Source organism: Phoca vitulina, unplaced genomic scaffold (assembly GCF_004348235.1).
Source record: "Phoca vitulina isolate PV1807 unplaced genomic scaffold, GSC_HSeal_1.0 scaffold15, whole genome shotgun sequence".
Taxonomy (NCBI): Eukaryota; Metazoa; Chordata; class Mammalia; order Carnivora; family Phocidae; genus Phoca; species Phoca vitulina.
The window spans coordinates 26,858,564-26,883,371 of record NW_022589718.1 but is presented as its reverse complement, the minus strand read 5'-3'; the positions used below and the strand labels follow the sequence as shown (position 1 = coordinate 26,883,371).

The 24,808-nt window shown below is 47.7% G+C and overlaps 1 protein-coding gene across 1 annotated transcript; it reads right to left on the bottom strand.

The window, feature by feature from the left end:
- Positions 1-30: 30 nt before the first annotated feature.
- Positions 31-24,284, bottom strand: DCTD (dCMP deaminase). Its single transcript, XM_032413688.1, has 6 exons — positions 24,201-24,284; positions 22,553-22,667; positions 22,053-22,188; positions 4,106-4,222; positions 2,686-2,782; positions 31-1,363 (listed from the first exon to the last, which is right to left on the bottom strand). The coding sequence occupies exons 2-6, from the start codon at positions 22,658-22,660 to the stop codon at positions 1,285-1,287; spliced, it is 537 nt and encodes a 178-aa protein (XP_032269579.1). The 5' UTR covers positions 22,661-22,667; positions 24,201-24,284; the 3' UTR covers positions 31-1,284.
- Between the last annotated feature and the right edge of the window lie 524 nt (positions 24,285-24,808).

Below are 24,808 nucleotides of genomic sequence, written 5' to 3'. Positions count from 1 at the left end.
ATACAATGAAAACATAAAAACTGAACATACTTCCGTGTGGTAGATTTTAATAAGATTGGTAAGGAGCCAAATTACAAAACGCCCTAGAACACGGAGTACAAAACCTCAGAGACAAAATAAAAGCTCATGAAAACATAAGAGCACTTGAGAACGGTAATAATCTTTAGGATAAAGAACCCACTTTCTCAACAAAGCTACTGAGCACGTTTAATAAAAATTAAGGGAGATTAAAGACGAGGCGCACCGAGCCACATCCCCGAGCCGCAGTGACTGGGAAGGCGAGCTCTGTGCTGCTGAAGACACAGCGCCAGGAGCACAGATGAGCTCCAGTTACCAACAGACCTGGAATAAACCACCGCGAGGCAGGCTGAACTTCTCACATCTCACTTACAGGGTAGGAATTAATCGACTCCCTGGTTGAGCGGCCTTGGACATGCACCGTGTGGGCACGCGGAGGAGCAGCGACTCTTCCACGTGGTAGAAGGGGCAGGTGCACGCGCCACCGCCATCCACACGACCCTGCTGCCCCAGCAGCCGTGGTCTTGGGGGCGACGAGGGGAGACAGGCTGTCTCCGCTGGAAACAACTCATTATTCAGATAAAGTAACATAAGAGCTCCGCGTGGGGCACAAACCAACGGGGGTCCCCACTTCCGGAAGCAGAACGTGCCACCACCCCTGTAGGCAGCAGGACAGCAGAAGCAGAGAAAGTGCCCCGGGCTCAGCGGTGCTCATCATTCCTCAGGAGAGCTGTGCCATCCTGTCTAGGATTTTGGGGTGGGTCGGTGGCGGTTTCCCTCCACGCCCTAAAGCCAGTATGTCTGCATTCGCACCTGTCATGGGGGTCCTATTTTTTTTCCCCAAGGGCACTACACGTTATGCTTCACTTGGGCCGGATGTTCAAATCAGTGCATCTGTTCATCCTGCCAGGAGCACAACAACAATTATTTATTTGTCCTTCCAGCACCTTAGCAGCGAGGAGCGGCCGTCTCACGCCGCCAGTGTCCCAGCAAACCAGGACACAGGGGGAGGCACCCCACGCCAGCCCCGTGTGACAGGCCATCTACAGGCTCCTTGATTTTAAACCCTAAATCAATAGTTTAAACAGATGCACATTCCATGTGACAAGAGAGACAGTCGGGAAGATTTGAGGCTCTACATTCTTTAGATGTCTACTTTTGCTGGACTGGCTATTAAAAAGTTATGTGTAACTTCAAGATGAAAGGCATTAGCAGCTTCTTAGAAGAGGATAATCCCAATCTTTTGGAGTTGTAATGAGATGTAACTCACTGAAGCTTCTGGCTCGGTTTGCGGTTAATTGAATCAAAGTCAATGACAACCGTGCTGCACTTTGGTGTGAATTTCCTAAACACAAGAAACAAAATATATCAAGATATTATCCAGCGAGTAGTTAAAGCAATTTGTTTACTTTGGCTTAACCTACATTTTCTGTGGGGGAGGAAAAAAATTTCCGGGGATTCGCTTGATATCTTATCTCTATAGGAGCCAATTACAGTGCACCATACCGAGAGGAACATGAACCAGAAAGGACTAAGACAAAAAAAAAGATGCATGGGGTGGCTCGGTCTGCATGTTCTCCAGCTAGCTGAGTTCATGAATTACCAGGGAGTCAAAGGATTTCTAACAAGTTAGCTGCACAACATGACACCCGATTTCTAGCTTTCCCAACAGATTTATCTTCCTTCTTAGGATATTTCTGCAGCCAACTTGGAATCGCTCGAAAGCAAACAAGGGTAAATCTTCTTTTGCCTCTTGTACACACAGCAAGAAAAAAAAAGCAACCAACTAGCTTTAGTGAGGAGTAATTTTTATAGTCCCGTTCTAAAAATGCAGATGTAAAATAAACCCACCATGTAGTTTTACTCATTAGTGTACCTTCTAAAATAGTTCAAAGGAAAATATTTGGGGACTAATCGTATTCTTTTAAAACCAGTAAACAGTTAATATCTAATTATTATTATTATGTAAATAATCTGGATTTAAAGTCTCATAAGCCACAACACTTCAAGAGATTCATGACGTATAACCTCTCTCCCCAGTGATGAACACAAGGGGTTAGGTACATTACTAATTACAGAACCCCGCTGCTGACCACAGATGCTGTAAAGGAATTGCTTTGAAAGCTTTCAGTCCCAAATGAAGTTTCCACCATGAATCGAAGGTGGTTGAACCTGCCTGCAAGTAAAGCATACCTCCCAATCTTTGCCTAGCACAGATAATCATAAAAGTCAAAATGACTTCAAATCTCAATTTAAAATGTTGCTATCAGAAGAATTCCTGGTGTTTCAACCTAGCAGGCTACCTTCATCCTAAATTTCCGATGCCAGAATTGTTATATTTGCAAAATTTACAAAGGTTTAATGTTAATATTACGAAACTTGTGATTTTTACAATGTCTCGCTACTAGAGTAATTTAGTCCAAGCCCCGGAAAGCTCCTAATATTTAAGTGCAGGATCATCAGTCCGATTGTCTTCAGATACTTCTGTCACTGCTCTTAAAAATCCACCCCCCACATCATCTTGAGATCCTCAGCCCATCGCATTTAAAAAGATGCTTCCGAGTGTGGATGTCAGACATCACGAGCAGAAATTAAACGTCAGCCACGGTCAGATCCGTTTCTTCATTCGGCCTTCCACCCCCTTGGCCCCAAGCTCTTCCCGCTTACCTGAAGGCCACCCCAGCCATATCAAACAGGCGCCTCGCGGCCGTCATCTCATCACTATCATGGTATTTATCAGATATGAAAATAACTTCTTTTATACCTTCAAAGGCAACAACAGAAGAAGCCCCCTTAGTATATACACATAACGCAGGGGCAGACGGCGCCCCGTAGTGTCCGTGATGAATCACCATTCCCGGGCGGGCTTGCCCACAATGTCCACTTACTGAAATACACATCTACCCCGTTCCAATACAGCAGACAATGGATTATATTTAATCTGCCCTCCAGTCTTTATGGATTTTTTTTTTTTAACAAATGCAAAGTGAAAACATGTCAAGTAGTCAAGCCTTGATCTGATTAACAAATTTTCTTTACTGTGGGCAATCAAATTTCTTTATTCACAAGGCGACTACTCTTAACACAAGAGGCTGATGGTTGCGGGGGGTGGGGGAGGCGGTGGGGGAGGCGGGTGGTGCGGGGGAAGTGCCACCATGCTTCCAAAAATGGCTCCAAGAACTGATTCCAGCCAGCTCCACCAACAGCAGATCTGTTTCCTTTTCCTGTCCCCCAGGGCAGTGCTAACTGGAGGGTCAAGAGTCTGGGGGGCATTTGAGACACCACCCTGCTCCTCCACCAGCCTCCGAAGGGACTACGTGCTGGGTAAGGAAAACTCCCGGAGGGTCACGCACCACCAGGGAGGGAGCCCACGACATCCTTTACCAGGGGCTGGCCTCTGATTCTGATACCACCGGATCTCTTTCCAGAGACCCATGGGCTCGTGATAAACAGCCCCTTTAAACCACACATCTGGCTAACATGATAAGTCTTTAAATCTCAAGCTGAGAGTTTTATGGCGACATAGTGTAGCCGAATCTCAGATGTGACAGTATGAAAAAGGTGAAATATTCAGAATACAATGGTGTAGATTTATGGTAACTGTAATGTAAGGAAAACTTAACAGTAGTACCATTCGAGTCTGATGACATTTATATGCAAAGATATGTTTAGGTCCTAAAACATCTACCATATATTAATACAAATTAAAATTTCATATACAGACTCCCAGCTGACCTTGCTTCTGACAGAAGTTCATTTCTCTCCCGCCCCCTAATCTATGCACGACATGTCAGAGAACAGTAAATTGGCAGTAATTATATGCAATGCCTGTGTTGTTTTTTGGCAGCTTGCAGTTTAAGAAGTTGCAAACTAAATTAAAAACATGCTAAGAATCACAGAGGATGCAATTAGTCTTAGAATACCTGGCACCATACAAAAACAAAACACAGGAAATACCTTGCAAAGTTGATAGTGCAATTAATTTTGATCTAAACAATAGCAATTTCAGATCAAGCGCTTCTGCAATGAGCTGCTGATGAGCAGGCAACAATGCAAATGTGACAAATGGAACGGGCCCAGCTCCTACCTGCCTGGATGATGAGCTTCGCACATTCATTACACGGGAACAAGGCGACATACATAGTGCAGCCTTTCACATCGGCTGAGTTTTTGTTCATGATGGCATTCAGCTCGGCATGGCACACTGTGGGTTTGAAAGACAAGGAAAGAAAAACTTTCATCGCGACTCATGAGGAATTTACTAACGCTGCTAAAGCATTCCACTCGCCCCTTCGAGAAAACATATATAACAGACTCGATTTCTTAAAAATTGATTAGAAACGGAAAGTACTGAGAATACCAAATGAGGGCCACGTGGTCCGACAGGTTGGCGATTAGCAGCAAAACCATTCGCTGTTGCAGCCTTGGGTCTGTAAGCGCCTCGAGCAGCCAGGAGAGGCCAAGGTCAAGTATCTTCATCCACCCTCAGCACAGCAATAGCTCACGGCTCCACAAGACCCTGGGGTATGGGACTGCGCACATAAAATGGCTCATTTGCGTGTTGATATGCACATGCAGGGATATTTGCTGCGACCGTGAAGAGGGCAGGGTGCAATTTTAAGAGCAAGAGAATCAGGAAGTGAAGCTGAGCATTTCTATCCCGACGGATTTCCTTCACCTCACGGCTCTCAGCCCCCATACACACGAGAAAGATGCTGGCAGATAACCAGTGGTTGGACTTAGGTTAGAAAAGCCTTCATCCACTTAATGAAAAGTCAAGTTCTTGCTATTATGGCCCATTCCACCAACGATCCCCAAACAGTGATCCAAGGTTATTTGCAGACCTGCCTGAATTCAGAGTTAGAGAGAGCACCCTCCTCTCTTCTCCCGCAAACCTGTAAGCCCAGCCGTCTCCCCAGGCGTTGGCGAGGTGTCCCACCACCTAACCCACAAGGGCGCTCCTCCTCTCTAGGAAGTAGTCCTCACCCCTCTGATTGAGTTGAGAATCCCCTACCTGCGCTGTGAGGTCACCCTATTGCTCTTATATTGTTATTTAAGTTTCTGGGTGTGTTGCTAAAACCCTATTATCATCTCCCTGGGGCAGTGATTTGCAAACCGGTCTGCACTCATCTGGGGTGCAGCCTGGGATTAAGAGACTCCCGGCCTGATTCTAACGAGCAGACGCCTTGCAGAAACACTGCGTTGCAGAATCCTCTGGTAACTCCTAGGAGACCTAACACATACTAAGCACACAAGTGCTAAAGTAAATGTTTGTTGAACAAATTAATGACAATCTGGCCATGGTCCAAATCACACAAAACTGCAGGAACTATAAATATGGGGGCCCTCAAGGGGGCCCCCACCCCCTGCCCTCTCCAACTCACCAACCTTCTGCACTGAACACCTTCTTCTGGGAGCATGGGAGCCTTAAATGAAGAGTAGCCTACACTCAGAGCTCTTGGACATTTTAGCCCTGACTACTCAGTCAATGAGCCTTTTTTTTAAGATCACAGCCCATCGGAGATTAATCCCCCGCCGGCCAGCCACAGAAGGACCTGAGCCACTCTCCCGGGGATGACAAGAGAGAGAAGAAAGTCTCCCTGGCTCAGTGGCCTTGAGGACACTGGCCTTAGAGAGGCCCCTTCAGCCCCATCTACTTCCCTGGTGACCAAGATGCTCCCAAGCAGGGATTAACACTGCTCGGTGTTAAAAAAACAATTAGATGTAATTGTTTCTTTTATTTCCCCCTTGAGGGCAGAGACCGGTCTTCGAGGTTCTTTCTAACTCCCCCAGAGTCTAATGCGATGCCAGGAACATAATGGGTGTTAAATATTTATTGAATGAATAAAGGAGGAGATGCAGATTCCAATTATTGATGGTGACGTTGGGAAATACAGAAAGTCCTCTTAAATTCAAATAGCAAGAAGATGCTTTCCCATCTAATAAATATATTTGGATGGTGTTGGTATTAATCTTCAGAACTACAGTTTCTGAGTCTGTGCGGAAACACTGTTAATAATCGTCTTCTTCTGAATCTCTAAAAAACGGTCATATTGACTGCAACCGTCTTCCTATTCATCGGAGGCAGTTTGGGGATAAAACTGAACATTGTATGGTCTGGATTCATTAATGAAAATTACCACATGAAACAGATTCTCTTGAGCTGCATCCAATATCCCCGTATAAAGGGTGGCTGATAGAAATAATACTTGGGGTCATCAACAGAATTCCCTTCTCTTAGCTACAAAATCACGGGAAGAAAAATACAAAGCTTCTTGTTAGAAACATGAGGTCTACTGGGCTGTATGAACAACTGAGTGTCGGGCACGCAGGAGACTCTATTTTTTGTTTGTTTGTTTTTTTAAAGTTTTTTTTTATTTATTTATTTGAGAGAGAGAATGAGCGAGAGAGAGCACATGAGAGGGGGGAGGGTCAGAGGAGAAGCAGACTCCCTGCCGAGCAGGGAGCCCGATGCAGGACTCGATCCAGGGACTCCAGGATCATGACCTGAGCCGAAGGCAGTCCCTTAACCAACTGAGCCACCCAGGCGCCCCTGTTTGGTTTTTTTCAAGTTTTAAGTTTTTCCTTTTGATCTCTATTTTTTTATTTAAATTCAATTAATTAACAAACAGTGTATTCAAGGCCCAGTTGCCACTTAAAGCTGTGTGACCCTTGACAAGGCGTGTCCTTCGGGTGGGCAGGAAGAAGAGACTCTGAGAAAGTGCACTTCCAGCTAACAACATAAAAGTGAGTTTTGAAATACCAAGTAATCTGATTTCTAGCTTTTTCCTATTGTGTGTCCAGTTTCCTCCCTCCTTCCTCTAGAACAGCGGGATCTTCCCCAAGACAGGCTCTCGACAGCAAATCATGAGCCTTCTCTCCCAAGGCCAAGGGCGAGTGGAAGCCTTGGCCCAGCTCCCCCAGGGGGCACCAGCTCCGCCCCCCCACTCAGGTTTTCTCCATTCTGTGTGTCCTTGGTCTCTACTCTCAAGAGGCCATCTTCTCAGCATTTCAGATCTCTTTCCTTCTTCCTTTTGAGATGAAATTGTCCTGCCTACAACTGCAAGACTTATTTTTTAAATAATCATCTCTTGACTTCATCACGCATATACAAACTCTAGTTTTTGCTAAACCAATACTTTCCAAACTGTAGGTCAAGAAATCAGTTTAGTGAGTTACAAACAGCTTTCCCCCCCTTTTCAATGGAATGGATGAAAACAGAAGAGATCAGAATGCGTCCCACATGGCAAAGGTTAAGTGGCGTTTCTAAAAACTATCTGAGGTGTGTGTGTGTGTTTCAGGTGTGAACTACGTTTGCTGGGTCGCCATGTAAAAAGTGTGTAACTACGGGGGCGCCTGGGCGGCTCAGTCGGTTAAGCCTCCGACTCTTGGTTTTGGCTCAGATCGTGATCTCAGGTCGTGGGATCCAGCCCCATGTGGGGCTCCACGCTCAGCATGGAGTCTGCTTCAGACTCCCTCTCCCTCTGCCCCTCCCCGCCTGTGCGCTCTCTCTCATTCTCTCTCTCTCAAAATAAATAAGTAAATCTTTTTTTTTTTTAAAGTGTGTGACTACGGAAACCTGTTGACTCTGTAATATGTTATTAATATTTACAACCACTGGGGAAAAAAAAAGGCCCTGATTTGCAGAATCTGCCAATTTCAGTGGGGTGACTACTCCCACATGGCCAATTTCCAGGTCCTGGCATGACCCAGAGTTGGGAAGAGAGAAGCAGCTCTGCTCAGGTGAGCTGGTACGAGCTAGCTCTCACATACACCCCTGGATGGCCTTATCTTCACCCAAACCCAGTGCCTCTCTGGATGCAATCTCTGGATTCGCCTGCCCACCAGGCCCTCGGTTAGTGACAGCTCTCCACTCGAAACCTTCTCAGGCACCAGGCCTTGTTGAGTCTCCTACTTTTCTGTGGGGTCTTTTCTTTCTCTCGCCCTTCAGGTCATTTTCCAAGGTTCGATCCTGCTCTTCCATTTTTCCCCTGTAGTCACTAAGTATTCATGCATTTGTCGATTCTCCGGGAGCAGGTTGATTTAGTCAGACCCAGCGTCCCATCTTCTCCTCAGGCCTTGGTTTTGGATGGTCTGAGTCTTCTCTGTGACTTTTCTCTCTATGATAAATACTCCATAGTTAACTGACAGCAACAAATGAAAGTATAAATTCATCTTTTTCTAGTGCTAGCATTTTTATTGTGTCACCCGGGAAGAACTACAAGAGCTACAAATATATGAAAGCAAAAACCAACCAACGAGGAGGGGTTCCGTTCATGACCTTGAGATGCACACAATTTTTATATTTGTAGTAGGAACAGGACCGGGTATCCCAAACATACACAGTCCCTAGGAAGTATTCATAAGATAGCTAAATCGTCCCCAAAAAAGACACATTTGCCAACTACCTACCTGGAATTATGCATCTATGACTAAGCAATAAGCAAAAGAAATCTCCAAATACTACAAGTATATTTGATAAGCACAAAGACTGACACAAAACCTTTCAATTATTCTCACCACTGTTTAAAAGGAAAAGAATCAGATGGTGAAAATATCAGATTAATGCTTATAAAGGAGAGCCTCTGCTTCAGGTAATTATAAGACAATTCATACGCTTTGGTCGTTTTTTTTTTTCCTTTTCTATTACTAACTGTCAAAATTCAGAACTGCATTAACCTTGGACCACTGAGAAGAGATTGTATAATTAGAAAACTGTATTTTTCAAATTCCCTCTTACTAGGGCTTGATTAATCCTTACTGTCTCAGGTAGGCGGTTCTCTCGAAGTTTGACAAATTAACAGGATATATTCCATCCTGGCTAGATTTAAGAGATTCAACATTTTACAGATTTGACTTTCATCTCATTTGATACAAGACTAAGACAACATCTATTTTAGATAGTACTATTATTAAGGTTACTTAAATAGGTTTTTTTAAAGGAAAAAAAAAAAACCTGAATAATGCTAAACAAACGTTAATTGCAGTACAAAGAATTCAGCGGTAACAGCGGGGTTCCACCCTCACCTCCCCAGCGCTCCTGGGCCAGGATGGGAGATACTGGGCCTGATAAAATTTGGAGTCAGGAAAACTAAGCTTCTCTTCTAGTTAAAGAAACTCTCCAGGGGCGCCTGGGTGGCTCAGTCGTTAAGTGTCTGCCTTCGGCTCAGGTCATGATCTCAGGGTCCTGGGATCGAGCCCCACATCGGGCTCCCTGCTCCGCGGGAAGCCTGCTTCTCCCTCTCCCACTCCCCCTGCTTGTGTTTCCTCTCTCGCTGTATCTCTCTCTGTCAAATAAATTAATTAATTAAAAAAAAAAAAAGACAGAAACTCTCCGGGTTGGTTAAAACTCCCCCGTTTTTAGTGGTACAGAATTTTACCTGAAGAAAATGACTTCCTCGGGCCTGAGGGGTGTTCTGCCAAGGAGGCCCTGAAGCGGGGGGCAGCCTGGTGTGGCAGCTCGGGGAGGGGCGGCTCGGAGGGTCACACTTGGAGCACCTGCTGCCACCCGGCCGGTTCCTGCCCCACCTTCCGCCAACACCCTCCAGGCTGGACACTCTACGAGCCTCGATAAGTCTCTGGGGAAATGTGCCTCTGCCCCTGACCTCAAAGGTTCTCGGGCTGTGCGGCCACCCACGTGAATAGCACGGACAGTTCGCTCACTGACAAGCCAGAGGGACAGCACTCAGGGGCCAAGAAGCATCTGCTCATGGCCTTCCAGAATGAAAAGGTGGGAGGTTTCACCCTGCAATTAATAACTGACATGACATGGGGTACCCGAGTTCAAAGTTGACCCTGTGCGTTTTTAAAAATAACTGTGTTAATTTTTACAAGATATTCCACTTCTATTCTATCCTTTTTATCATTACCTCTTGAAATAAGGATCTAAGTGCTTTTACTTCAGGGGTCCTGTAGCTGTCAGTCACTGTGCCCTGGCGCGTCTCTCTGTCGGGGCTCAGGCACCCTCTTTCCTGTGCTCGAAGCCCCACAGATGCGAAAAGTCCACTGAGGGGTGGAGCGTATACTTGCCCATCTAACAGATCCATTTAGGGAACTGGGGCTTCTGGAGCTAAAATGGAGTTTCAACTACTTATTTCTTAATTATTGAAAGATATCCTGACAGGGCCTCATGCATCACTGCCAGCCTCCAAGTACCTATCCTTCAAGTCAATAATTTAACAACAGAGGGGCCTCTGCATTTAAGCCCCCGACCACCACCTCTACGGTACCACCCCAAATGTTATCCATGTTCACTATTCCTGCTACCCCGAAATCCAAAACATTGCTAGAATTTAGCCCCCGGGCAAGGTCAAAGCTCAAGTACCTTATCTCCCCTTCATGAAGTTTCCATATCTGTAAAGCAGCAACCAGATTCAGGATCAGAGTTTTCAAAGCTACAGGTGGGGAAGGGGAGAGGGACAAACAACTTGGAAACAACAGTTGCATCACGTCCTGAAGCCAGCCCCAACTACACAGGCCCGTGGACCTCATGCTGCTCTGCTCCCCAACTCCCCCAAGGCCCCCCTCCCCAAAGTCTTCCTCTCTGACACTTCCTGGCGTGCTCCAAAGCATATCTCACTCTTAGGGTTTCTCAGACAGCTCTGCCACCCCCAACCAGAGGAGCATCCCTCTGGACTGCGCGGCAGCAGGGAGAGGAACCAGTTTTAAACTGTAGGCACTTCCCTCGGACGTGCAGTGATGGGTTCTGGTCGCAGGCAGAGCGCTCACAGGGCTGGGCACTGGGGCTGTAGAAGCAAGTAAGCCCAGTCCTGGAGGGGCTCAGGCCCCGCCGGGCGGGAGATGCCGGAGCCCCGAGCAAAGGCTAGAGACACCAGAGAAGGAGCACCGAAGTAGTGGGAAGGCGCAGGAAACGGGCCGACAGGTGAAGGGTGACAGGTGCCATGGCGCCCTTCTGCCTCACCTGACCGCGTCCACCTGCTCAGAATCAGACACCCCTGCCCCCTGGCCCCACCCCACGCAGTTAGGGGTCTTTCTATCCAGAAGATGGAAGTAACTGGGCCTCACAGCCTTCTGGCTTTGAGGGACACACAATTCCAGCAGAGAGACGATGATTAGGACGGCGTTAAGTCTGCGGGTGAAAATAAAAACAGGTAACAGCGATAAGACAGAAGCCAGTCCCCAGCCTGGAAAATGTCTGGTGTCTGTTCCATTACTGCCCTGTGCCCCGAGAAGCCTCTAGCAGAAGAAAATGAAAGCAGAGAGGCATCCTGGCCAGGCCCGGGAAGACGGAGATGAGTCACTCACTCAGAAGGCAGCCAAATCCTCCAGGCTGAGTGAAGCACCAAATCCTGGGGCGCCCCACCGGGGGCAGCGGGACCTTCCCATCTCCACTCCTCCAATGTGCCCTGGGGCCCGACGGAAGGCGCCCGGGCCCTGGAGCCAGCTGATGGCTCTGCCTTCCCCTTGCTTCCTCCCTGCGCGTCCCCGCGGCCACTCCTCACAGGCTCTGCCTCCCCCACCCGCTGGTTCTAGGACCCTATCCCCCCCCTTGTGGAGCCTCAGCCTCCCGGCCTGTGAAATGGAGAGAGAGACCCACGATAGTGACTAAGGTCCGTGAAGGCACAGCACCGAGTTGCAACCTGGTACTCGCTCGTGCTCCCCAAGCTCTCCTGCCCGGGCTGCCCACCTGAGACCCGGCAGCCCCGGGCTGCTCGGCTCGGACACGGGAGAGCACACGTTCTTTTTCTCTCCCTCCTACGCTGGTCCCCGTCCCCTGCCCCCTTCCTCACTGCCTCTTGCTAAGGCTGCCGGCAGCACCGCGCGGCGCCCGGGGGCCACTTAGCCCCAGGGGCAGTGCATAGGGCTAAAGGGATTTCTGACTGTGATGCTCCCATTACTGTCAATAAAGCCCCCAGAACTCTAATCACACTGCTTGCCTGTGTGCAAAGGGTACACAATCAGGTCGGAGGGAGAAGGGCGTGGAAATGCTGCATTTCATCGATGGGTAAGCCATGCCCAACTCCCTCCCCACTGTTCACGTGAAATACAGGTTTGATGCCTAAAATGTACTCAAGAAACATGAATAGAAACAGAACACTCATCGCTGCTTGACAGCTTTGTAATGCAAATACACACAATAAAGATTCCAAGCTTCCCTCTCGCGTTAATAGCTTTCAAAGGGTAAACTGGGACTGAGCAGTGAGCACTGGAAGAAGAGTCAGGATGTGTGTGTTCTAATTAATTCCGGCTCTACCTCGGGCAACTCACTGATCCTGTTCCGGCATGCACAAAATGGGGCTTAACCGACCTGACTCAGGCTTCTGAGATGAGACAGGAGCTGGTGACCCTGCCCTACTTTTCTAGGACGTGACTCTGGCAGGCCTTCTCCACTCCGCACTGCAATCTCCTCCCCGTGTCCCCCGTGTCCCCTGTGTCTGAGCCCGCTCACACTCCTCCTCCCTCCCTGCGGCTGACAGCCTTGCCTTATCCTTCACTGAGAGGCTGCAATGGATCACATCCCCCCTGCAACTAGGCAGACTGTGCGTCGGCTGCCATCTGCCCCCCCACCCTACCCCTACCCCACCAGTCAGTGATCCTCTTCTACCACTAATGAATGTGCCTGGGAGGCCATCTCCTCACACCCTCCCAGACCTTCCTCTTTCTCCCTTTCTGGATTCATCGGTCTCGTACGGACATAGAAACCCTTCTCTTGGTCCCATCACCCTCCCGTCCAGCTGTCCTCACACACAGCCCAAACCCATCTCTCTACGCTGTCCCCATTCCCTCACCTGCCGTTCTTCCTTCAGCTGGCTCTCTGTTGGCCTTCCAACACCACCACCACTCCATCAGAGCTGCCCGTGACAGCGTCAATAATGACCTCCAGGTCACTAACCTCCGAGGACAGTCAGTCTCCCTCTCAGACACCCTGTCACCCAGCCCTCTCGACGCTGCCTCCAAGATATACCCCAGATCCACCCATTCCTCTCCATCTCCGACACCCCCACCCCTGTCACCAGAGAGACACGCGTGCCAAAGTCACTTCAGGGCTGCCATCCTTGTTTCCACTCCTGCCCCGAACCATCCACACATCCCCCACACACCAACTTAATCTTGTTAATCCAAACTCCTTATCCCACAGCCCCCAACCGCATCTCATTACTCCGACCTTAACCTTAACCGCTAAGCGTGGGCCAAATTCTTTCCCTCCCACATAATGCTCCAAGCGCCTTCCTGCCCAAGGGCTTGCACCAAGCACTCTCTCAGCAAGGAATGTCCTTCCCATCCCCAAACACTGACTAGCCCACCTTGACCTCTGGGAACCCATCAAATCCTTCAGCTCTCAGCCTAAAAGTCACTTCCTCAGAAAGGAATATTCAACAGCATCTGTTTATTTCATTCATGTCTACCTCCATCACTGTGAGTCTGCAAAGTCCTTGAAAACACAGACCTTGTACACTTTATTTACTCCTGCAGAGTGCCTGGCATGGGACGTGCTGAGTGAATGAATGACCACAGGTGAACAGCCTCTGAAAAACATATTATGATATAAAATAAAGTCGTGATTTTCAAAAAGGAAGCAAGTGACTCGAGAACTCCCCCATCACCGACAGACAACTCATAACTGATAAAAGAAGAGAAGACTCATGAGTCTTTATTTCAATTCCTAAAAAGTTGTAACTCACTTGCAGAAGGAAGAACGACAGTGAGGAATCCCGCTTCCCTTTTTCACCTAAACTCAAAATTAATGGCGTTTTGAACAAAGTCTTTTAATTGCAGAATTAAAAAATTCATGCTCAGTTATCATATTCAATATTTTAAATTTACTATGGCATCTATCATTTGGAAGAAGCACAGAGATAAAATTTACACGTCTGCTAACTGGCTAGGATCGACCCTCCAGAGAGTGTGCTCCCTGGAGTTCTAACTCCCTTGCTTTCACCAATATTCTCCATTCATCCCGGGATTTCCCGATGCCGTGTTTCAATAAACATTGTCACACTGACTGATGCACAAAAGGATTTCTGAAGTGCTTCTTCTCCATTTGGTCTTAGAATACCCCCTTGTCTCACAGAGTTCTAAACCCGCCTCCTCTATTCAGATATTTTCTTGGACTTCGATGTGGGGTCTTTTTCGGCCCTCCAACCTCTTTACATCCAGTGTCTTCCAATCTCCACGTTTGTGGGGTAACTGTAATCTTCAACAGCCCCCTCATGCTTGTACGTTCCGTCTCTGTCCGACTTAGAGTCATCTTAGAACTGGCGCAGGGTTCGACCGCTGGAAGGACAGAACGAATAAAACCTGCTTCTCTCCTTATTAATTTGTCCACACACACACAGATGCGTGTCCTCTCCGTGTCACTGCCACCAACAGCTTGTTATAGCTCGGCAGCTTTCGCCCAGGATGGCTTCGGAACCCCCTTCAAGCCCCGTAAGTAGAGAAATGGCGTCCTAATTGAATGCAATCAAAGCTATACTGTTTAATTTTTCCTTAGAATTCTAGCACTGATGGAGTCCTCGGTGATCATTTATTTCATAAAGATATTGAGAAGTAAATGTCAAGTTATGTTTAACAAGCCCACAATCACTGGGTATAAACACTCCACACCTGGACCCTAGACTCCGGAAGCCTGTCTGGGATTCTGCCACTGGAATCTGGTCCTTGATGTTTTAAGCACCGTGGGGGATTTCTTAGCTAATATGCATATCAAAGACATATGTATGATCTCACCCAAATATCAAAAAAGGTCCTAAGAAGTAAAAGCAAAATGCAATATAAATATCTGCAAAAATCTCTAGGAACTGGGTCTGATTGCATATTTCCAGGAGCAAACAATATATACATATTCTACCTTTATACCAGTATTAACGAAGTTAATGTTGACATGTTGAAAATGTTGAATGTCGAAAAAGAATGCAAAGTAAGACCTTAGTCATTCAGGCTGATTTCAGAGAAGATCAGCCCAAATCAGCAAAAACAGATACAGATCAACAGAACAAAGAAAGGAAGCCCATCATTGTCAGCTGCTCCCCAGACCCCCACTGTGTGGTAGCCCAAAGTTCTAGGCCAAAGACTTACCGAAATTAAAAAATTAAAGAAGTTCTATTTACCACAAGGAATATCCACTTGCACTCAGAAAATTAACGTGCTCACAAACTTAAAACCTAAAATGGGTTGAATGTGACCCTGGAATTTTACTGATACTATTAAGTTTCTCAACAGACCTTTTATTTTGAGAGACAGTACAAAGATAAACTTGAGCTCACTTCCTGTTCGTTAATTTGGAAACCACTATCCTTGGATTATTTAATAAGGTTTTATTACAAATTTGCATGAAGTAAACCGGCTCTAAAACACTGACAAATGTGTGTATTTTTATGAGTAGGTTGGATCCCCACAGATGAGCATTTTAGGTTTTCCTACATATGCTTTTCTACATATGCTCCCCAGAACTTGTTACTATCTATACATGCTTTGTAGATATTCCTAGTGAAACAGTAATCTGTGGCTCTTCAAAAATAATTAACCCTGAATCTATAGATTAAAATACATAGACAAAAGGGCGCCTGCCTGGGTAAGTTCGTGGAGCATGTGACTCTTGATCTAGGGGTCACGAGGTCGAGCCCCACATTGGGCGTAGAAATTACTTAAAAAATAATAATCAATAATAAAATAAAATAATAAAACACACAGATAAAAATCAAATAAATTAAACCCTCCCAAATCATGATTTATTCTTAAGTCTATTTATGAACAGTTACACCTGAACATGAAATATCCTTAAAATAAGCTGGTTCATTTCCAGGGGGACCCTCACACATACGCTGTTGTATTGTATTGTCTAAAGCATCACACAACGAAACCTGAGTTTGTCCCTTGATTCATAAAAATAATGCACTTTCTTTCTTTCCCGGGGTAAACTTGCTCGAAGGTTTCCCATTGATTATATTCGTTATTTTGTACAAAAGGTCCTCCTTAGGCACACTGTCAGGGCCACCACTGCTAGGAGGCAGAGCAAGGGAGGCACGGTGGGAATCTGCAAGTGAAATTAGAATTCTGGAGCAAAACAAACAGCAAGTCATCAAATCCACGGATCTGCCTAACAAAACCGGAGGGCGTTCAATTTCAGCTGGCTGAAGGAACAAATTTGATCTTAATTACGAAGAAGATCTTACAAGTTTTGAGGAAGTCACAGCTTAAGAAGGATCAGCCGCCTAACTTCTTGATAAATTAGTTTCTCAAGACTAACCTTTTGGATGCCAAAGAAATATATCACATGCATGGCAGTCAGGAAAATGTCAGTGTTCAAGGGGGTAAGGTAAATGGCTAAGTCATCACTAAAATGACATCTTTGCATGCTTAACAATATGCTAAATCTAAAAAATAAAGATTAGATTTAAAGGTAAAATTTTAAGAAGCACCACCACACACTAGCAAGCTGTTGGAAGCTGCCAGGCTGCACAATGTCTCATTGAATTCCAGCACTGTCCTCCCCAGCACTAGATCCTTTCTCAAGTTTTCCTGCAGAACTAGGAACTGACCCTGGAAGGAGCCCGACGTCTCCATTTCTGCCTGATGCATCTAGAACATGGCTACCAACCCCCCTCGGGGCATCAGAACAATGGTCCTTCCAGGATGAACAAGTGTGAGCCAGCAGGCAAAGCAATCCTGGCTTCTGGACGGACGGGACAGAAGAGGAGGCCGGACAAAGAAGCATGCTCACCCACACATCCCTCACCAACAGGAAACAGCGCGACAGGGAAACGCAGGAGAGCTTGGTCAGCAGAGGGAACACGATTTTAAAAATGCCAAGTTTTGAACAATGGCTCTCAAGGATGAAGGATGTTGACTCCACTCCAGCTCTCTGGTCTGTAAACCATGTCATCAAAATTCGTGATGAAACCCCAAGGAAAGTGTGATATCTGAATTACCACGAGTATTTTCACCTCCATTTTATAAAATTGGTATTTTGATTAAATGTGCTTCATTCTAATGAGCTTCACAAAGAGAAAGGAACTAAATATGTCACCTGAATACTTCATCCCGGGGTTACCAACCACCCCCGCCTAAAAATAAAAGTCTTCCAAAGCTTTTTCATATGGTTAAATTAGATCAATCTGCTGCTTCCCGGTTTTTTAATTGTCACTCATGTGAAAAGGTGTCACTTTTAACGCTGACTTCTTCCTGCCACTTAATGTTACTGACATCATACTATCTTTTGGATTTTTTAGGAAAAGAATGAGATAAAAAGCAGTTTCTGTGGCAGGGGGAATTTTCATTTTCCATATTAATACTACATTATAATCAAATAGTTTCATGAAGTTTTGATCCTAAGGTTGGAAGAACAAAAACACCCTTTAAAAATGCCTCTCCAGAGACACAGCCCAGAAAAAGCTCCATCTTCCTATTATGTTACAAGTATTCTGTGCTTCTCTCCTTTCCACAAAGTGTCAATCAAGACTAATGACTCTAAATTTACAGAATTAATAAGGAAAATTAAGTTGTATATGTTGTTGGTAAACCCAAACTTACACGGCTCCCAAGCTCTGCTTTGGAGAAGCGTTAAAGCCTCATGCTAGGGGAGGGCACCACCATGCGAGCCCCTGACCTCCGGGGTGTTACTTCGCCTAAGCCTCTGCGTGCCCAACGGCATGGTGCAAAGAGAGAACAGGTGGTCCACTGGGCTCCGACCTAAGCAATCTTTCAGCAAAGCTGAATTCCCTGGCCCCATGGGAGAGGCAGCTGGGTAGTGGAGGGCACTGACCTCAGAGTTAGGAGACGTCTCCCTACCTATGTGGCATTACAAAGGATACTTAATGCTTCTGGGCCTTTCTTTTCCCATCCATGAAAGAAATGGGCAGGCTCAGACCCTGTGGGCACAGGACTCCGAGGCACTACTCCAAGCATGGTCCACAGGCTGCGGGAACATCATCCCCTTTCTCTAAACACACACAAGTGCTGCTTAATAAAGCTCAGAGTAATGCAAAGCGTTACTGGTATCAAGTTGCTTTTGTCATCCATGGATTTTGTTACTCAAAAGATGCTAACGGGGGCACCTGGGTGGCTCAGTCGTTGAAGCCTCAGACTCTTGATTTCGTCTCAGGTCATGATCTCAGGCTCATGAGATCGAGCCCCCCATGGGGCTCTGTGCTGAGTGCGGAGCCTGCTTTAGGTTCTCTCTCCCCCTCTCCCCCCACAGGCACTCTCTCTCTCTCTCTCTCAAAAAAAAAAAGAAAAATGCTAATGATCTCACTTATGTGTGGAAACTTAAAAAAAAAAAAAAGCTCATTAATGCAGCGTACTGATTGGTGGTTGCCAGAGGTAGGGGGTAAGACTGGATGAAATGAGTGAAGGGGGTCAAACTTCCAGGTATAAAATCAGTAAGTCCTGGGGATGTGACATACAGCATGGTGACTGCAGTGAAGAACACTGTATTGCATATTTGAAGGTTACTAGGAAAGCAGATCTTCAAAGTTCTCATCGCACACACAATGTTTTGTAATGATGTAGGGTGACAGACATTGACTGGACTTCTTATGGCGATCATTTTGCCATGTGTACAAATAACAAGTCATTAGATTGTACACCTGAAATCTAATATAACATTACATGTCAATTATACCTCAAAGAAAGATAGGGAGAGTTTAACTAGCATTATATAGGGGTCCTGGAAGTGTTGACATTTGAAAGAGGATCCTCATATATTCAAAAGAACAAAGAAATTGCTGGTCTAGAACTCTGGATGATCCCAAATGCTCCTTTATAGGGATTAGCACATCATCTATCCTTCCTCAGCAGCTTAGCTGCCGATAATGTTGGTGAGAAAGAAAGGGTTCAAATTAAGCCTACCCCGGGGGTGCCTGGGTGGCTCAGTTGGTTAGGCGACTGCCTTCAGCTCAGGTCATGATCCTGGAGTCCCGGGATCGAGTCCCACATCGGGCTCCCTGCTCAGCAGGGAGTCTGCTTCTCCCTCTGACCCTCCTCCCTCTCATGCTCTCTGTCTCTCATTCTCTCTCTCACAAATAAATAAAATCTTTAAAAAAAAAAAAATTAGGCCTACCCCATCCCAGACATGATCACTGATTTTTCAAATTAATTTAATCTTAAAATGTAAGTAAAAAAAAACAACAACAAAGAACTTGCATTTGGGCCAATTATCACCAAACATTTCTATCACCTCCAAGGAGATCCAAACATGTATTTCTCTGTGGCCCCAAATCCCTTATAAAAGAAGACTGAGTGTACGGTTTGTAGCTAGTCATCATTATTTAGACTTAAAGCCCACCTTTACATGTATTATGATGGTACTAACACTAAATGCCTTTTAAAAAGCATTTAATACCGTCTAGGACTTTTATGGTACATCAAAGTACAAGTCTACTCTTGTGAAAGAAAATTGTCTACATTCTAGCATAGCCACATGTAAAATGAATAATTGATAAGCAAAGGCAAAGAGCTTTGAAAACCTAGAGGTAGCGTATGGAGAGTACAGAATAATGCACAGACAGCCAGTGTCCTGAAACCCAGCAACTAGTCAATTAAAAAAAAAAAAAAATCAGTGAAGTTGGACAAATGCCTACATGGGTTTTGGTTTTCTTTTTAATTCCTTTTGGAAAGAAGCTCTGTAAGGTATTGCCTCAAAGTTGGGCAAAGCTACTGGACAGGTTTTGGAGCACGGCGAAGGCAGGGGCGGCCAGTGGGTGGCAAAGCCTTTGGCCTCTAGGTCACTGCCCCGATCTGCCCGGGGCTCACAGTGACCGAAGAAGAAGGGGCAGGTCCCGCCTGGAGAGCCGCTAAGGAACCAAGGAGGACCCTTCTACGACAGTCTGACCACCGGCATCTTTTTACAAGAAGCCTCCGCTTTTTACAAGACTGACACCTACAAACTCCTCCATTCAGCAGGAGGCCCAAGGCTCCACCGTGTGGACTGGGTGAAATAACCCCGTGGTTGTCCTGCATCTCAGTGTAGACCTGAAACACATCGACCTTCTCACTCTCGCCGTTTCTACGTGGGACGTTGCCCCGTGAAAAATTACCCTCACCACGTACCTACGAACAACGGATCCTTTCCCTTCTTCCTTACCACGGAAAGCCGACAGAATCACAGTCAGGATGAAAAAAGTTTCTACAATACGTTGGCACGTTATTCATTTCAGGAGCTCCACTCAGCTACAAGGAACGCTAAGGCTAGAAGATGGTTCTACCTTCTCCTGTCTGGGACCCGGTTCTTCCTTCCCCTGCCAGGGATGGAGTTAAAAGGACTGACAATTAAATCCCCCTAATCACTGAACTATGTTTTATTCCTGGGAAACCCAGAGTGCTTTGCAGCCCCCCACCCCCACCCCGCCCGCATTCCTCAGTGCCTTCCCCGCCTCCAGGAACATTCTTTTTCTTTGGAAAACAGAGCGGTTGCCCTGAAGCAATTTAAAAAGAAACTCAAGGGGTTTATTTAACATGATTAAGGTCCAGGAACATCAGTAAAAATATATAAAAGACATAAATGCCACTAAGTGTAGACTTGGAATTCTATAGAAAACCCCAGAGGCCAGCCTACTGCGGAAGAGTCAACAAAGGAGAAAGGTCTTACATCACTCCTCGACTGGCGTTTCCTAAAGGCCCAATCTTTCCCATTTGGATGGCCTTCATGTGCTGTACTCCCAACAGAAGCGGTCAGTTCATTTGCAGACAGAAACACAGGCCCTCACGTCATGAAAAATCAGCAACCAGCCTACGCAGTCCCATTTGCCTTAGGGCATTGGCCGCATCTTCTCCAGGGAATTAAAGTTAAAGCGCGGCTGTGGCTCGTCCCTCCCAATCTCTGAAGTGGTTCTTCTTGGGGCTCAGATATTCAACAAACTATAAGGAGCACCCTTGCCTAATTTAAACATGAAAACCAGAGCTGGCCAGGCCAAAGGTTTTCGGTTCCACACGTCTGGCTTGTGGTCTGACTACCTGGGAATACAGATCCAGAACAGGAAGAAGACACAGAACCATCCATTCTCTGACGTCCACATTGATGTAGGAAAGATGTTAGGGTTCGAAGCCGATGGCCAAGAAAGAATTCTTGAGATGTCTTAGGTGCAAAGAGGTGGCTTTATTAAAGCCCGGGGACAGAACCCGTGGGCAGAAGGAGCTGTACTGGGGTCAGGAGGAATGGCCCGATATATGTTTTCAAGTTGGGAAGGGGTTAGGGATAGCATCGGTCTCTAAGGAATTTTGGAAGCAACGTTTCCAGGACCTTGAGGGGGCTAGCTATTGTTGGGAAAAGGTCATTTACTACCGTCTAATAAAACCCTAGTCATGAGACCCTTCTGATGTATATCGGAGGGTCATATGCTTGGAGGATGATTGCCAACATGTATCTTGGGGGTTTAGAGACAAAGAAAGTTTCCAAAGGCATTTTTATATGTTAAAGTAGACTTATAGGATCCTAGGGGCCGGGCTAGGATTGCCTTTTGCCCTTAGCAAAGCATTAACACGGAGGCAGCCGAGTCCCTGGAGGAAGGTCACTCTGCCTATTTCAAGGACTTGTCAGTGGGCTGTAAGTAGTGAGGAGATTTAATAATTCTTCTTCTGCCTTTGTTTCCCATATCACAGCCCACAGTCATTTCCTACTTCTCAGAGATGAGCTTGAGATTTCCTCTGCAGGCATAGGGGCTGAATGAACCATGCTTCTCATCAGAGCTCAGCCCTAGCCAGTCCGTGGTTAGCTGACTTTGCCTCCAGGTGGCCAAGAAACAGCCCGTGGAGCCCCCGTGCACATCCCCCGCTACCCCCACCAGGGGCTGTGGCCCTGTGCAGAGAAGTCTGCCATCCATGCTCTGGGGTTGCAGAGCCTGGCAGGCCCTCCACAGGGAGCGGACCCCTGGACCTCAGGGACAGGCGGGGTGACCACTAACATGCTTTCCATTCACGGACAGGGGTCGGGGGCAGGAAATTGAGGCAGTCCAATAGGATTTTTCTTTTGTCCAGCTGTTGATGACTAAAAAGAGATGATACTTTCTGACCAGCTATCTGACTTAAGCACCACCAAGGCTAGGCCCCTAAAGCAGAAGGAAACACAGACCAGGCCCTACCGTAAGGGTATTTGGTATCCAGCTTGCTCTCCGCCGTCCTCCTCCAAGGCAACAGGTCATCGCTGCACCCGTTTGGCATCCCGTTATACCCGATGCCGACAATCTTGTTTTCTGCATTCACGATGCACGCTCCGACCTACAGGGAAACGTGCCCAAAGGCTTGGTGACCTGGCGAGGCTGGTCTGCCCCTGGACAGGCAGACATGAAACCAGAAGCTTGCAGAGCTCCAAAGCGAGCAGGGGTGTGTGAAGAGCTCTCTATCTCCTCGCTTGCTGTCTGCGGCAGCTCCCACAAGCCCAAGAAAGCAGACCCCCTAACCCCCGAGGATGTCCAAGAAGCCGTGAACGGTGGCTGAAAAATGTAAGCACCTAGGGATGCAGCACAAAAGGCAGATTTACTCTGCCTTTAAGTTGCCAAGCATCCGCTTCCTGCTGTAATTTGTTCATTTCCAGGTTATCTCTGTATCTGTGAGTGTCCACTCTCTTAGAAAACTCACTTACCTGTGAATTTGGATCTTTGCTTCTCTGTGCTGATAAGAAGGCCACAGCCATGAAATACTCAGGCCATTCCAAATAGTCATCACGTTTTTTGCAGGGAACTTCACTCATGCTGGGTCTAGAAGGAAAACAGTGGTTGAGAAAAGCATTTTGGTATACCTGCTTGCCAGGCCAATGCAACCACATGTCAACTTTGGATCTGCAGAGTCAATTTCCGTTACATTTATCTGTCAGAAATCACAGATCATGGGACCTCAGATCGTGTCTGGCCTTAAGAAAAAAATTACTATTTCAGAAGTTTGGTTTTGGCACGTAGAGTTTCACATCCCCAAATTTTACATCTATGTACTGCTTTCTCATAGGATTTTTTTCAACCTACTACAAATGCCTGCTCCACAAATTGTTCTCATCCGTCACCTCCCTCCCTTAGGAAATAGAGCCAGCACAAGAGGGAGGGAGGGAGAAAGGAGAACATTTATTGATCATCTACTATCTTTCAGACACTGTGAAGGGTTATACGCATCATCTCACTCAAGCCTCATTCCTAGCAAAGGCAGTAACATCCCATCTTACAGAAACTCCCCTAAATCACATAGGATTATTATCCATGCCAGTCAGATTCCTCTGGAGCTGTCCCAGCTCTGGTATTAACCAGAGAATCTGTCCCTTTTCTTTCCCCTTAGCTTCCCCAGATGAAAACAGAAATTATCAACTCTGAGTACTGAATCAAGTGACAAGAAACAATCAAAAGTGTCAAGTGCTGTGACTGAGGCTAAGTTTTAGTAACGTGGGCTCTACTTACTCACTCACGGGCAGGCACAAGCTGATCGACACCAGGGGGAGCCCCTGAAACTTCCAGTAAGGGGTGGGGTCCTTTCAAGGGAAAATAAACAGCACAAGGGAAGAGGGCAACACAAGAACTGAGTGGATATCACTGAGCATTCTTGAGCATCTGGGTGGAAGGCAGGTGTTTATTTCCTTGCACTTGGGCTTCAGGCTCCAGCCCTTGGCTTAAGCGGGACAGAGCGCCAGGGCCTCAAACTGGGACACAGGGAAAAAGTCGCTACTGGGACCCATGATTATCCACTGATTCTGTGGCCCAAATTTCTGAGAAGCCTGTAAGCCCTCTTAACTGCACTGGTTTACCACCGGCTCAACAGTTGGCATCCATAATCGCTGCAGGGTGCCAGTTACGTGCCCACTAAACAGGAGGTGGGAGGGGAAGAAGAGAGGGAAAGGGGGGTATTACTCCAACGTCTGCTTTAACGCTCAGGGGAGCCCCGAAACCCAGCGGCAGCAACAGTTGGGATGCTACTCCAGGGGGACACATCTGGTAACCTGCCCGGACACAACCCGCGCTCCTCCGCCCACCACCCCCTCCCGGCGTCCGACCCCGGCGAAACCCGGCACCCCGAGCCCCCACGTGGGCGCAGGAAGTGCCTGCCACTCCCAGCCTCCCAGGCCCACCCTCCGGAGCCAGCCGCAAGTGATCGGGCCCTCCCAGCCCGCACTCCTTGGCCCGGCAGGAGGTTGCCCGGGGCGGCGGGGGGATGCGGGGGGCAACCTCGGGCTTCCCCGCCCGGAGCCCCCGGCGCCCCGCCCCCCCGCGCCCAGCGCTCGGGCCGCGCCGCGTGGCGCGCAGGCCGCGTACCCGCACGGCAGGGCTGGCCCCGGCTGGTCCTCGGCTCCGGGTCCGCGATCGCAGGCCGCCGCCGCCCCGCCGCCGCGCGCCGGGGGAAAGGAAGTCGGGAGAAGAGGCGGGGCCGCCGCGGGGCCGGAAGGTGACAGCGGCCAGGCGGCCACGCGCTCTGGAGAGGGGGGCCCCGGCGGGCGCGCACCAGGCGGGGAACTCCTGCGCGAGGTCGCCTCCGCTCCCTCGCCCCAGACACAACTCGCTGGGCCCGCGATCTGGCCGGCGACCTTCAGGGCCAGCGCCCAAAAGACCCCTCCCGGGGGCTGGCTGCTTCCTTTTGTTGAGGGGGATGGTTTGGGATTTGACCCTGACCGGGCGCCGGCTCCTGGATACCCTTGAAGCCGCCCCCGAGGCCCCTGGGCTGGGACCGGCGGGAGCGCCCCGCCGCGGAGGTGGCCCCGCGGACCTGCGCCCCGGGCTCCCCAAGCCCCTGCCCGCGTTCGTCGTCCCGAGCCTGGGCCCCACGGGGGACTGCTCGCGGCTGCTCCCGGGGCTCTGACTTGATAGTCTTTGCGTTTTTCAGATAGCTGAATCTGAGGGTTGGGTGGTTTTCGTTGGTGGTGGTG

Excerpts from the sequence above, each read along its gene's own strand:
- DCTD (XM_032413688.1), bottom strand. The coding sequence starts at position 22,660 with ATGAGTGAAGTTCCCTGCAAAAAACGTGATGACTATTTGGAATGGCCT. Across the intron at positions 22,189-22,552 it reads GCAAAGATCCAAATTCACAG|GTCGGAGCGTGCATCGTGAA; the intron begins GTAAGTGAGTTT and ends GTTTCCCTGTAG. Across the intron at positions 2,783-4,105 it reads GAAGCTCATCATCCAGGCAG|GTATAAAAGAAGTTATTTTC; the intron begins GTAGGAGCTGGG and ends TTGCCTTTGAAG.